This window comes from Lepidochelys kempii, chromosome 9 (assembly GCF_965140285.1).
Source record: "Lepidochelys kempii isolate rLepKem1 chromosome 9, rLepKem1.hap1, whole genome shotgun sequence".
NCBI lineage: Eukaryota > Metazoa > Chordata > Testudines > Cheloniidae > Lepidochelys > Lepidochelys kempii.
Genome location: NC_136388.1, coordinates 59,277,946 through 59,290,190, shown reverse-complemented (window position 1 = coordinate 59,290,190; position 12,245 = coordinate 59,277,946). Strand labels below are relative to the sequence as shown.

The window sequence follows — 12,245 nt, the reverse complement described above, 5'->3', positions numbered from 1 at the left end:
CTTCATAAGACCCCAGTAACAAGGAGTCCCCCTCGCCCCGCAACTTTACGTTCAAATTTATTTGTTTTTAAAAAAGGGACAATTTAGTAGCCCACAGCTTCCTTTTACATGTGACCTAGTATTTAAGAGTGACCAGAGTCCCGTGATTTGGTAGCCTGCAGTACACTGCTAGCTTATCAGAGCCATAGGACTGCAAGAACCGGTGTTCAGAGGGTGGGGAAAAAGGCAGTGTTTTATAGTTGCTAACAATTTTATTTGACAAAGGAAATGGCCTGCTGTTTGTCCACTTTTGAGGGTTTAACTGCTGCTCTGTTTGGCTGCCAGTCTCTTGTCTCTCTCTTCAGCAATGGTCAGACGGATTCCCTTTCCACGGGGCAGGGAGATCCATGGCTTGTTACCCTAAAGCAAGAGGAGAGAATCACAACACAGTACAATTAAGCAACCTTCATAGTATCGGTGCTTTCTCCAACTCCAGACTACACCCCCCTTTCCCTCCCCTTGTTATTCCATGCCGAGTAGAACCTCCCTCTCGAGAAGTAAATTCTGCTCTCTTGGCAGCAGCTTCTAAGGCCTTGTTAAATTTAGTGGTGCAACTTTGTGTTAAAGTTGGATTTAAAACAGATTTAGTTAAAACAGGTGCAAAAGGCTACATGGAGACTCATTTCAGTTTATCTTAAGTCTATTAGGAACAGATTCAAGCTACTCTGAAATAAATGCTTCAAAGCAAAACAAGAGCAGCCACACAGAGATTTGTACCAGTTTAACTCAACTGTTTTAAAAAACCTTGTTTAGACAAGACCTTAGTCTTTCCTAAGAAATCCATCATGGGGATCAAAGTAAAGTTAAACCTGAAATGTCCAGGTAGTCAGCTGCTCTGCCAGTGCATGCCCTAGTTCCAGCTCCTCAGTCAAACCCACAGCAGATTTCACACACAGATTACAGGATCAAGTGGAACATTTCCCCTACATGCAGGACATAACAAGCACCACTGAACAGGATAGCCACACAGAGTTTACTGAGTGACAGAACTCATGGTTAGGCACATGCCTAAATTCAGCCTGGTGTCCCATAGGTCAGTGGGGTAACAGCAGGGACACATTTGGTCTCTGAATTTTGCAACAGCAGCCGAATCCCTGCCTCTTTCCTAGATAGCTCTTTGACAACATAAAGGCAACATTGCTGCAGGAATTTGTTACCCATCATGTACTGTGGCATTGGTGCAAAGTGCCCCAATTTAAAATATATATTTTTTCTTATGGGCCAAGCCTGTAAGTGGCAGGCATCCTCTCCCACCGAGATCAGTGGGAGCTGAAGGCATTTAGCACTTTGCAGAATCAGACCCTTAATGGCTGGGCTAATTTGTCCAAAGCACATTCTAATATCTGTTCCTTTTCCTTGCTACTGGAAGTAAAGATGATGAGTTGCTTGTATGTAATTATTTTTAAAATATTCAATAAGCAGAGATGGTGCTCCTAATGCTTGCTGTTTGGTCAGGAGCCTTTAATGACTTAATACCCACTAAAGGGGCAGTTCACAACTAGTCCTCCACCTAGTCACTGTACCTGGGGTAACTGCACCTGTGACCCCTTTGCAGCCTTACTGAGGGCACCCACTTCAGTCTCAGGCCTCGAACAGTCACCTCTTTCAGTACAGGACCCCATGAGAGTAATTAACCATTGGACCCATTGGGGGTGCGGTGGCTTTGCCATCAGTGGTGGTTTAAAGTCAAAACTGGATGTTTTTAAAATGATCTGCTGTAGCTCAAACACGGAATTATTTCAGGGCAGTTCTATGGCCTGTGTGCGTTACATTGGAGAGCGGGCTAGATCATCACAGGGTCCCTTCTGGTCAACATGGTAAAGAGCAGGTGGATTTCCATTAGCACAGCACAGCACCTTGTTGCTTTGTAGAGTGACTTCTGCTAGCTGATCAGAAGCCACAATCTGCTCTCAAGTTCCACAGCATCAGGACACGTTCATGGGAAAATGGCCTGCATGAGTGGACGTGCTCAGCTTATGGTTCACAGCCAGTGCCCTGAGGTCACCACTTTTCAATTAGGCGCACAGTGGTTTCTGTACATTCATGAAGCAATTTGACTGTTTTGGTCAAAAAGGTTTGCATTACAACTAACGTGGGTGTGGGGGCAGCCATGTGAACAGGCCACGGCCTGTAGGAGGTTGGGAACACATGGGGTGAAGCCAGATGGCAGCCCCAGCCAATGTTTAACTTTTGCTACAGACAGCAGTTGGAGCAGCAGCTTCAGACAGAACAAGCTCAGAACTAGCTTGGGAACACAGCTGTCTCTCTTGCAGTTAGCGCTTTGTTTACCCATTCCCTCTAAGTGAGGCATATATTCAGCAGGGGGCTCTTCAGCACAAGCCACGCCACGGGGAAGGAAAGCAATACAAGTTCTATTAGCTCACACTTACTTTGCCAATAACAAAAATGTTAGAGAGCCTGGTGGCAAAGCTGTTGCCATTGGCATCCTTCACGTGCACCACATCGAACGAGCCTGGGTGTCTCTCCCGGTTAGTGATCACACCAATACGGCCCAAGTTAGCACCACCAGTCACCATACACAGGTTACCTACATGGAAGGAAGGCCATTAGTGAGTCTCTAAACCTGAATCAACCCCAAGCCCTTTATGACAATGTACACGATCATTTGTATCCTGTGTGGACCACTGCTAGAGATGGGGCACCAATTGTCTGGTCTGATGCTGATGCAATAAGGTAATGCCCTGGTACGGAGGTCAAGCAGAAACCCTACCAGTCACACTAAGATGCTACAAAGACAAGACCAGACAAGGCACATGGTCCGATTAGTTGTGTTGGCACCCGATGACCTACTACAATCAGGCTGACTGTCCAACAAGGGAGGCCACCTCAGGCCATGCAAGTCCATGGACAGAGGCACTAGCTGCAGCTGTTTAAGTTTACACCAAATGTGAACAGCTGCAGTGAGAAGCTGGTGTTCCACTGCTTTATTCCAGTGCAGTCATATTTCATCCGCTCAGTTTTATTCCTACTGGTCATAATATCACTCCTCCTATCCGAAGGACTGCACTGTACAGAGGGCCCCTCACAGCACCATCACGATTTAGAGACCATCAAGACAAGACAAGGAATGTTTCTTTCCAAGTGTGTTATTTTTGAGACCAAGCGTTTCACTTCTATGACTCAGGTTTCTCCAACCCCAACAGCACTGTCCTACTGGAAGTGATGATCAACATGAAGAAATCAGTTAAAGAAATCAGGGCTTTCTTTTAGCTCCTGCCTTGATCAATACTGAAGTTGAGATGTGGCATGTCAAACATGCATCACACATTTAGAAGAATTTACATATAACTGCACAACAACGTTGCACGTGTTACTGCCTTAGCACGGCACAAGATGTCACGTGAATGGGTTACTGTCAGCCCCTCCATAACAGACACAAATGCAACACCAGGGCAAGGGATTATCCCAACAGCAGTGATGCATTTGGGTTTACAGCAGGGAACACACACAGTTGATGCGGCATCCCTTCCGGTTTGGGCAAGGGAAGAGGAAACATCGTGCTGCCTTTTTTTTTTTTTTTTTGGGGGGGGGGGGGGGGGGCGGGGAGGCAGAACAGTCTACAACCAAAAGTGCGATTCAAGTGCAGGCATTGGGGCTCTTCCACTTCCTGCACTCAAGCCTCTGTGCACTCAGTCTGACTAAAGCCAGGAAGAGTCTCCACTCCTCTCCCAGGTCACACACAGAGGGCAACTCCTCTGCCAGGAAAACTAGAGAACCACCTTCTCTCCTTGGGGGAAACAGACCTCTGCTAGTCCCGCTCCAGCATTATAGAGCAGCCCTGGAAACACGAACCCCTACGCTGCCTATGGAGAAGACCCTACTGAGAAAGAGAAATTAAGATTTGGCCCTGGTCTACACTACAAAATTACTTCAGTATAACTACATCGTCCTGTAAGTATAATCCACACCCCTCCGCAATGCAGTTAGTTACACCAACCTACACACCAGTGCAGACAGCGCTATGTCTGTGCCGATGCAGCGTTTCAAATGCAGACCTGCCTTAAGACAGTCTTTGGCAATCCACATTTCAGAGAGGTGCCTCATTTGAAACAGCACCAGACATCATAAACCATGTGCACTGGAAGAGCTTATATCTGGAGTGTCACAAGGAAGGAGCAGTGAAATCTAGAAATTTCCCTACCACTCCTATTCCATCCCATGCCTGGAATGAAATGCTCACCTTACAACAGGCAACAGTTAGCCCAAGGGAGTTGCCTATTTTATTCCCAAATGGCAAAGTGATATACCCCAGGTGCTGCTGCCTGCATGTTAGATCTGTGCCAATTTTCACTCTGTAAGTTCCCCAGCAGTTATAGCGCACAGTGATCGAAACCTAGGAAGTCAGTATTGCTGTTACACTTGGACATGGCACTGTGAAACTGCTCTGGCACCGCCAAGCCCACTCTGTGCGCATCTAATGAAACTGGATCCCACAGACAGTGGGGCTCAGCTTAATGGCTTCTTCCCTTTGAAGGGGGGATCCTATAACCCCATTTAGCCGAACCCCTGCTCTCCTATTTTGGAGAGAGCTGAGTGCAGGAGGAGATGGAGGGACATACCTGTGTCAAACTTGATGAAGTCTGTGATCTTGCCAGTCTCAAGGTCAATTTGGATAGTGTCATTCACCTTGATGAGGGGATCTGGGTAGCGGATGGTACGGGCATCATGGGTCACCAGGTGAGGGATTCCTTTAGTGCCCACAAATATCTTCCTCACCTTGCACAGCTTGTACTGTGAACACAAGCCAACAGCAATGAATGCAAACAGACTAGACCGACAGCTTATATGGTTCAGGACAGGACCTAGGTACAACATATGAAGTACCACCTCTGCACAAATAGTATCAGCACTGCTCGATAAGCCATGTGCCGAGGGCAGCGGCCAAGCTCCACTCCAGAGCAAAGTGTCCTACTAAGAGGCTGTTAAAGGGAGCAACTCTCCCTCATCTCCAGTACTTTCACCATGACTGTCTCACTGCTGGCCTTGGGTGTCCACTGACATTCCAGCTCAGTAACAAAAGACATGGCTTGAGGCCAAGTTCATTTTTAACACAAATTACACTGCACTTGAGTCTTTTCAGATTGGAGTTCTGTGCTTCCCGACACCAGAGGAAGGCCTCTTACAAAGGGAACTGTGAACCTGGCAGACAAGTAGAAGAGAAACTGATTTCCATATTTTTGCTTCCAGTGTTGGTTGCAAGACTGTGGCCCATGACCAAGAGCAGTTGCCAAAACCCTTTCATGTGGTCTCATGGCTTTCTAACCTCTGATCCCTACATAGCTACTTCATGTCTCCGTGGTGTAAATGTAACAGTGACCAAATTTGAGAGTCACAACATAACTGAGAGGGCAGCAAATACAGGAGAGAATCAAACTGCAGCGTAGCCTGGAGATTACAGCAGTCAGGCATTGAGTACTGTACATACCCATCCCCACTGCTACAAAGCAAGTTTATTTTCACCTTCTCTTAACGCTACCCTAATTTTACTTTCTAGATAACCCAAATGCTCCAAAAAGATCTAGATTGGGAGGAGAGGTGTCCACGAAGAGATTTTAGCATGGTTCTGCTCAGAAGTATATCCAAAAACAGCACAGTGAATGTGTGTCCATTGTCCCTCCTTAGAGCTAAACTGCTGAGTTTACAAGTAAAATGAGGTTTTCCTCTACCAGCCCTAAAATCTCCCCCTGGGATCTGGGAGTCAAGTTGAGACCTTTCCTGCTCATGTACCACCAACAGGAGACACTTTTGTAAACCAAATTATCCCACCAGGGACACCAGTGCAACATGATATGGCAACAAAGGGAAAGGAACAAGTGTCGCTGAGGAAGTGATTTGGCCTACGGTGTTTACTAGTGAGATCACATGTATGGCAGAACTAACCCAGCCAAACCACAGGGCTGGCAGTTACGAGTAAAAATGTTTATCGTTTTCTAAACAAAAAACGTTTAAGCAAGCCAGGACCTCATCATGTAATCACAAAAACAGCCACACTGAGGTAAGTTCTCGGATGTAAGAGTTGGAGAACCATTATTTTAGTGTCTGTCCGTAAGTTGGTACAAAGGTTTTGACTTCATATTTGAATTTGAGAAGCTTTGCTGAGTTGTATCCAGTTAATAGTCATTCTGTTTTACAGCTCGCACTACCCTTCCTGTGCTCTATGCCGTCCATCAAGAGCCAATTTTGCATACAAATAAGGCCAGCAGTTTTCAGACATCCTTGCGGCTTCCAATTTAAAGACAGATAAAATCACTAGTGAGTTTGAGATTACTCCAGTGACCAGGACCCAACCCAATGGCCATTTCTTCCACAGATACCAACCTCCCAAAATAAGTGACAATTCACGCACCACCAGATATGGAATATTGATACAGGCCTTTTGAGCAATTAATTCCAATTTTTACTGTTGCAAAACAGGGATCAAGTCTTAGAACTTGATCAGACAGTGTATAATTGTTTGTCTAAAGCAAAGGAACTTACAGGCAGGTTTAATAGTTACTGCACCCAGAAAATTCTGCCTTGGGCATTTGGTAAAAATAAGGCTGTGTCTGTACTAGACCTGTACTCAAATTTAAACTAAACTGATTAAAAAGTCACAGTAATCTATATTTGGAGGTTGCATCAGATTAACGAGTTATTTAAAAGCAATTTGTTAAACTACTTCAAGTTTTTAGCTTAGACAAGGCCTAAAGGAGGGATAGTCAATTATTTTTTTTGTCAAGGTCCAAATTTCTTGTCAAGATATAGTCGAGGACCTGACTCCAGAGAAAACAAAAAAAAAGTCCAACAACAAGTAGTAAATAAAAAGATTTTGGGTTCCATTGAAAAGCATCTGGCAGCCCAGATATTCACCACCCCTGGCCTAAAGCATCATCTTAGAGCCTTCTGGAAGGAAGGGGCTAGTTTGAACATAGATGCAGGGAGACTAGCACACTGCACAACGATTTGGGAGTGCACTGAAGAGAATGTTTGCCCACAGGTCTTCAGTGAAGAAACAGATAGTTAATGTCATCTAAAGTGATTCACTTTAGCACAGAGAAGGAATACAGCTAATCTTGTAGTCCACTGTATTTTGACCACTTGCACTCTGCTGCTTCAACAAGCACTTTGTAAACACCCCAATGAACAGCTGCACATGCACCCCACTGAAACGGCTCCAGGGAAGGCTTACAGCAAGGTAATAAAACAAGTTTTAAACAGAGCTCCACATTCTGACAGCCAGCTGCACCCTTCTGTGTATGGAGACTACGTAAGCCCTCACCATTTCCCCTTTAATCCCATGTAGACTGCACCTAGTACACCGAATGGCCCAGATTCTCTCTCAAGGCAGTAGGACTGACACCAACTTTTAGATTCATGCACACGGCAGTTTTGATACGTGCAGCAAAACCCAGCCACTCCACTGGCTGCACCAAGTTCCAAAGCAAACAAAACATTCCCAAACACTGCCAGAGAGAGGGGCTCACCTTGGCTTCTTCAGCTGTGATGCGGTGAACTGCAAAACGACCCTTGGTGTCGTATACCAGACGGAAGTGCTCACCTGTCTTCTCAATGCTGATGACATCTGGTTTCAAACAAATACATTCATTAGGAGTTTCCAGGTTCTTAGGCCTTTATCATAGCTTGAAAGCTATCCCATTCAGTAGCATTCACACTAGAGGTTCCATCATCAGTGAGGAGTTCTCATTTATACAGCACCATGGAGTATATAAAAACTCTGTACAGTGGGTCAGCCATGTCGACATAAGGCCTCACTCCTAAATTGCTACCAGCCTATGCGGCAAGTGACTACAATTAGAAGAGTGGGCTACGCAAGACTCAGCTCAGATAAGTTGGAAAGTAGTTCCAGGTGCAAAGGACCACTCAGGGGTTGCAAATATTTGTTGCTAATACTAGTGGCGGTAAGCAATTTAAAACTAAATCAGAGCAACTACTGGGTAAAGAATAGTGTCCCTAGCCTCTGTTTGTCAGAGGGTGGAGATGGATGGCAGGAGAGAGATCACTTGATCATTACCTGTTAGGTTCACTCCCTCTGGGGGCACCTCGCATTGGCCACTGTTGGTAGACAGGATACTGGACTGGATGAACCTTTGGTCTGACCCAGTATGGCCAGAGTCCAATGATTACGCAAGGCTAACAACATGGTTTGGAAGTGGTTTCCCAGTACAACTGCAAGCCTCACAAAATACTGGACTTTACTGGGTATAATGAAAAGAATCTCACTACTTATACTTGGTTTCTTTTCTGTTTTACCAAACTGCCAAGTAGCAACAGCAAATGTGCCAGTGATAACATTTCTTAGCACAAATCACAGCATCAGCCCAAGCATGCTCAGAAAAGGGCAGTTTTATGCAATTTGTTCAACTGGGAACACAAGCCAACAGTTCTGAACAGTCAGCTAGCTGCTCTCTTCAGATTAATATGTTGAGGTTCACAGAAACTACCTTCACTGTCAGAATCAGGAGCAAGTGTGTCAATAATGCACCAATTGCTGGTTTTGGCCAATTATGGCCTCTGGTTACACGTGCACTTAAAACGTTAACCAACCTGACCCGCGCTGCACAGCAACAGCCACCCCATCCAGTTGGGTAACCCCCAAGATCAAACACTGGCTTTCACAGCATGGTGATGAAAGGCTCATTTTTTGGCCATGCAACAGTTTAAGCAGCTGAGCATTTGCCCCAATCCTCACCACCTCTCCCAGGATTTGTCTCCACTCACCCATGAAGCCAGCAGGATAGGTGATGTCAGTGCGGACTTTGCCATCAATCTTGATGAACCTCTGCATGCAGATCTTCTTGACCTCATCTCCTGTCAGGGCATACTTGAGTCTGTTCCTAAGGAAAATGATGAGTGGAAGGCATTCCCTCAATTTGTGAGGACCTGTTGATGGACGGGGAGCCTACAGAACAGAAGAAAAAACAAGAAAAGCAGAAGAAAAATAAAGTTTCTGCCAGTTGTTCAATGACATGAGCAAACAGCAAAGCCCATCTTCCAAAACAGAAATAGCAAGTGCCCAATAAATACTAGGTTAGACTTATGATTTCTTCACAACTTCATAAAGTTTGGATCCCACTGGCTCACAGACAGCCTTGCTCCTTATCTGCCAGAGACAGCTGCAGTAGGGGAATACTCAACAACACTCCCTGGGTCTAAACATTTGAGTTATTCTGTGACAAGCACTGTACTAATACATCCCACAAATGTAAATGGCCTCCATCTCTTGCAAACTCCACTCTAAGTCTCCCTGAATAACCCTTGCCAAGTTAAGCAAGTGGTCACCAACCAAGAGAATTTTCTTACTTGCCACCAGTGGGCAAATTATGCCAAGGATTTGTGGAAGCAACACGGCTGAAATCTCACAGAAGCTCCCAATCACCTACTAAACCAAATACATGCAGATTAAAAGGAAACAAATATTCCAGCTGTGAAACCGGTATTTTTGTTTTGATTTTGAGGTGCAGAATTCACAAAGGGATACTTACAAACACTCCTGTCAATTTATCCAGCATCCAATGCTTTGGAGCTGCTACACGCTTCAGGTGCTTCTTGGGACCGCGAGCCTTGGGTAGGAAAAAGACGGATTAAGACACTACTAAACTGCTCACTAGGCAGGTGTTCCTAAGAACCTATGGTGCTGTTAACAGAGACTGGGGAGCTCTGAGGCAGAAACGTATCCCGGTATCATCCTCCGCATGTTACCACCCACAACCCCCCTTCTGAATTGGCCGCCTCAGTAGCTGCGAGACTGCACGGATTAAAGCTCCCGTGCAATACCGCGCACACCCCTCGCCGCGTTACCCTGCGCGCACCCGGCCTGCTTCCCTACGAGCTCCCTTAACGCCGCGTGCGCGCCGGAGCCACGCCAGCTGCTCGGGCCCGTCCTCCCCACTCCCCGGGCCCCTCGGCGGCCGGGCGGCGCCAGCCGCGGCAGGAGCTCGGGGAAGCCGCTATTCCTTCCTCCCTCCCGCCTTGAGGCCCGGCCCGGCCCGGCTCGGCTCGGCCCCGCGGGGATCTCTGGGGCTGGGGCCGGGGCCGGGGCGCGGCTCAGGCCCGGCTCCCCCCGGCCCCATACGGCGGGGCTCTCTCGCCCCGGCCGGGAGGCGGCGCCGGGGCCGCGGCAGGCGACGGATGGAGACGGATGGCGGGGCCGGAGACCGGGCCGCGTACTCACCATGGCTGCGCTCTGCCGAGGAAAGGGCCGCCCACTTCCGCCTAGCCACGGATATCCGGCCGGCTGGACCGCGGCCCGGCTAGGACAAGCCTGGCTAAGCGCGAGCGCCGGATAGCGCCCTCTGCCGGCGGGGAGGCTTCAGTGCGGCCGCGCCGCCAGACTCCAAGCTGCCGCAGAGAGCCCCTGGCTGACATGTGGGCGCAGCGTGCGTTGGGGAGTCTCCCGTGGGCTGTTGGGCAACTACCTTCCTCCAAGCCCCAACAGGGCCAGCCCCGGCAGCCCCCAGAGACAGTCCCCAGGGAGAGGGGTTATTTTGCTGTAGATCAGGGTGTCTCCTCTCCCTAGGCAGGGTGGGGTTTCCGATTAGCACTGTAGGCAGGTGCCTGGGGTGCCGGCGTTCTAGGGGCGTCTAAAAGTTAAAAGTGGGTTCAAAGTTCATCCATAGAGCTCCCCTGTGGGCAGCCAGGCTCTGGGTGCAGGTGGGTGGCCGCCCAGCGAGTGGGGCTGGAGCTGGGCGAGTGTGCCAGTCAGCCTGCCGGGGGGCGCTGGGAGCCACAGCCGAGCGGGGCAGCTACTGAAGGTGCTGCTGGGAGCGGGGTCCCAGCCCCTTCCCAACCTTGGCCGCCCCACTGCCTCCGTCCTGTGCTGGGGAGGGGCATAGCCAGCGCCTCATTCACTTGCAGGGGCAGAGCCAGAGCGCGGCTGCCATGCTGGCCTGCAGGAGGGATGGAGGACACCCAGGGAGCACTCACCATGGGGAGGGGTACAGTCCTCCCTTGCGCCTCACCTGGGGTAGGTGGTCTGTGCCCTGGCTCGGGCTGGGAGCGCCATGAGTGGCAGACGGTATTGTGCTTTCCCGGGGAGGCTGTATTTATAATTCTTTTCAATTTTTAGGGAAAACACAACGGTCAGGTGTAGGCAGTGGGGGTGCTGAAGATGCTGTTCCTAAGGGTTTCAGAGTAGCAGCCGTGTTAGTCTGTATCCGCAAAAAGAAAAGGAGGACTTGTGGCACCTTGGAGACTAACAAATTTATTTGAGCATAAGCTTTCGTGAGCTACAGCTCACTTCATCGGATGCGTTATGCTTATTAGTCTCTAAGGTGCCACAAGTCCTCCTTTTCTTTTTTCCTAGGGGTGCGTAAGGTGTAAATCCAGCCATGTCCCTAGGAAAACTGGTATGTGCATGTTTATGTAGGGACTAAATATGCACTGTGTGGGCTAGACCAGTAATCAGGGCACTGCCCTAGGCCACTTTCAGGCCCACTCACATAAATGGACAACACACGATTCCGGGACATACGGGGCAGAGGTGTGGAAGAGGGGATCCGCACTGGAGCCTTCGCACATAGGGGGATCTGATGGAGGTTTTGGAGCAGGAAGGGAATTTGTGATTTAGGGGCTATTTAACATTTTCGTGACTGCAGGAGTTCAGGCTTTAAGAAAAAACACCACAGTAGTGCAAGACTCACCATAAAATCATGAGCATTGGCAACAGTGCGATCAGTGAACTGAGGAATATGGTATTGTTAAGCATTTTGAGATTTACAGATGAAAAGCACTGTATGAGAGCTGAATATTAAAAGTTTCTTTACAAATTTATATTATTTCAGTAATTAATTAAAATCAATGCAACCAGCCTGGGCAGTGTATAACATCCAAATGTGTCAGCACTGTCAAGCACTGAACAAGGATGGTCGGGATTATGTTCACAGCACTTCCACAGAGAAGTTAAATAAAGTACTCTTTCTGGAAGGTTGCAACATAACACTCCTTTACTACTTAGAATTCAGAATGAAAACCAGAGAGAGAGAGAGAGGGAGAAAACAGGCTGCTCCCTAAAACAGAGAGGAACAATTTAACGCATCTTACTTTAGGCTAGCTCTCTGTAGCTTCACTGCTGCTGAACCCAGATCCCATGCTTCCCTACAGAGCCCCTTAGCCTACAAAGAGTACTCCAGGAGGAATTCTGTGCCACTGCACACATGCAGAATTCATGTCCTGTGCAGATTTCTTTG

General features: G+C 48.0%; 1 protein-coding gene across 1 annotated transcript; it reads right to left on the bottom strand.

Annotated features, from left to right (window-relative positions):
• Nucleotides 1–231: 231 nt before the first annotated feature.
• Nucleotides 232–10,311, bottom strand: RPS4X (ribosomal protein S4 X-linked). The gene is made up of 7 exons (XM_073360599.1): nucleotides 10,232–10,311; nucleotides 9,543–9,620; nucleotides 8,779–8,959; nucleotides 7,524–7,621; nucleotides 4,620–4,791; nucleotides 2,430–2,587; nucleotides 232–399 (listed from the first exon to the last, which is right to left on the bottom strand). The coding sequence occupies exons 1-7, from the start codon at nucleotides 10,232–10,234 to the stop codon at nucleotides 298–300; spliced, it is 792 nt and encodes a 263-aa protein (XP_073216700.1). The 5' UTR covers nucleotides 10,235–10,311; the 3' UTR covers nucleotides 232–297.
• Between the last annotated feature and the right edge of the window lie 1,934 nt (nucleotides 10,312–12,245).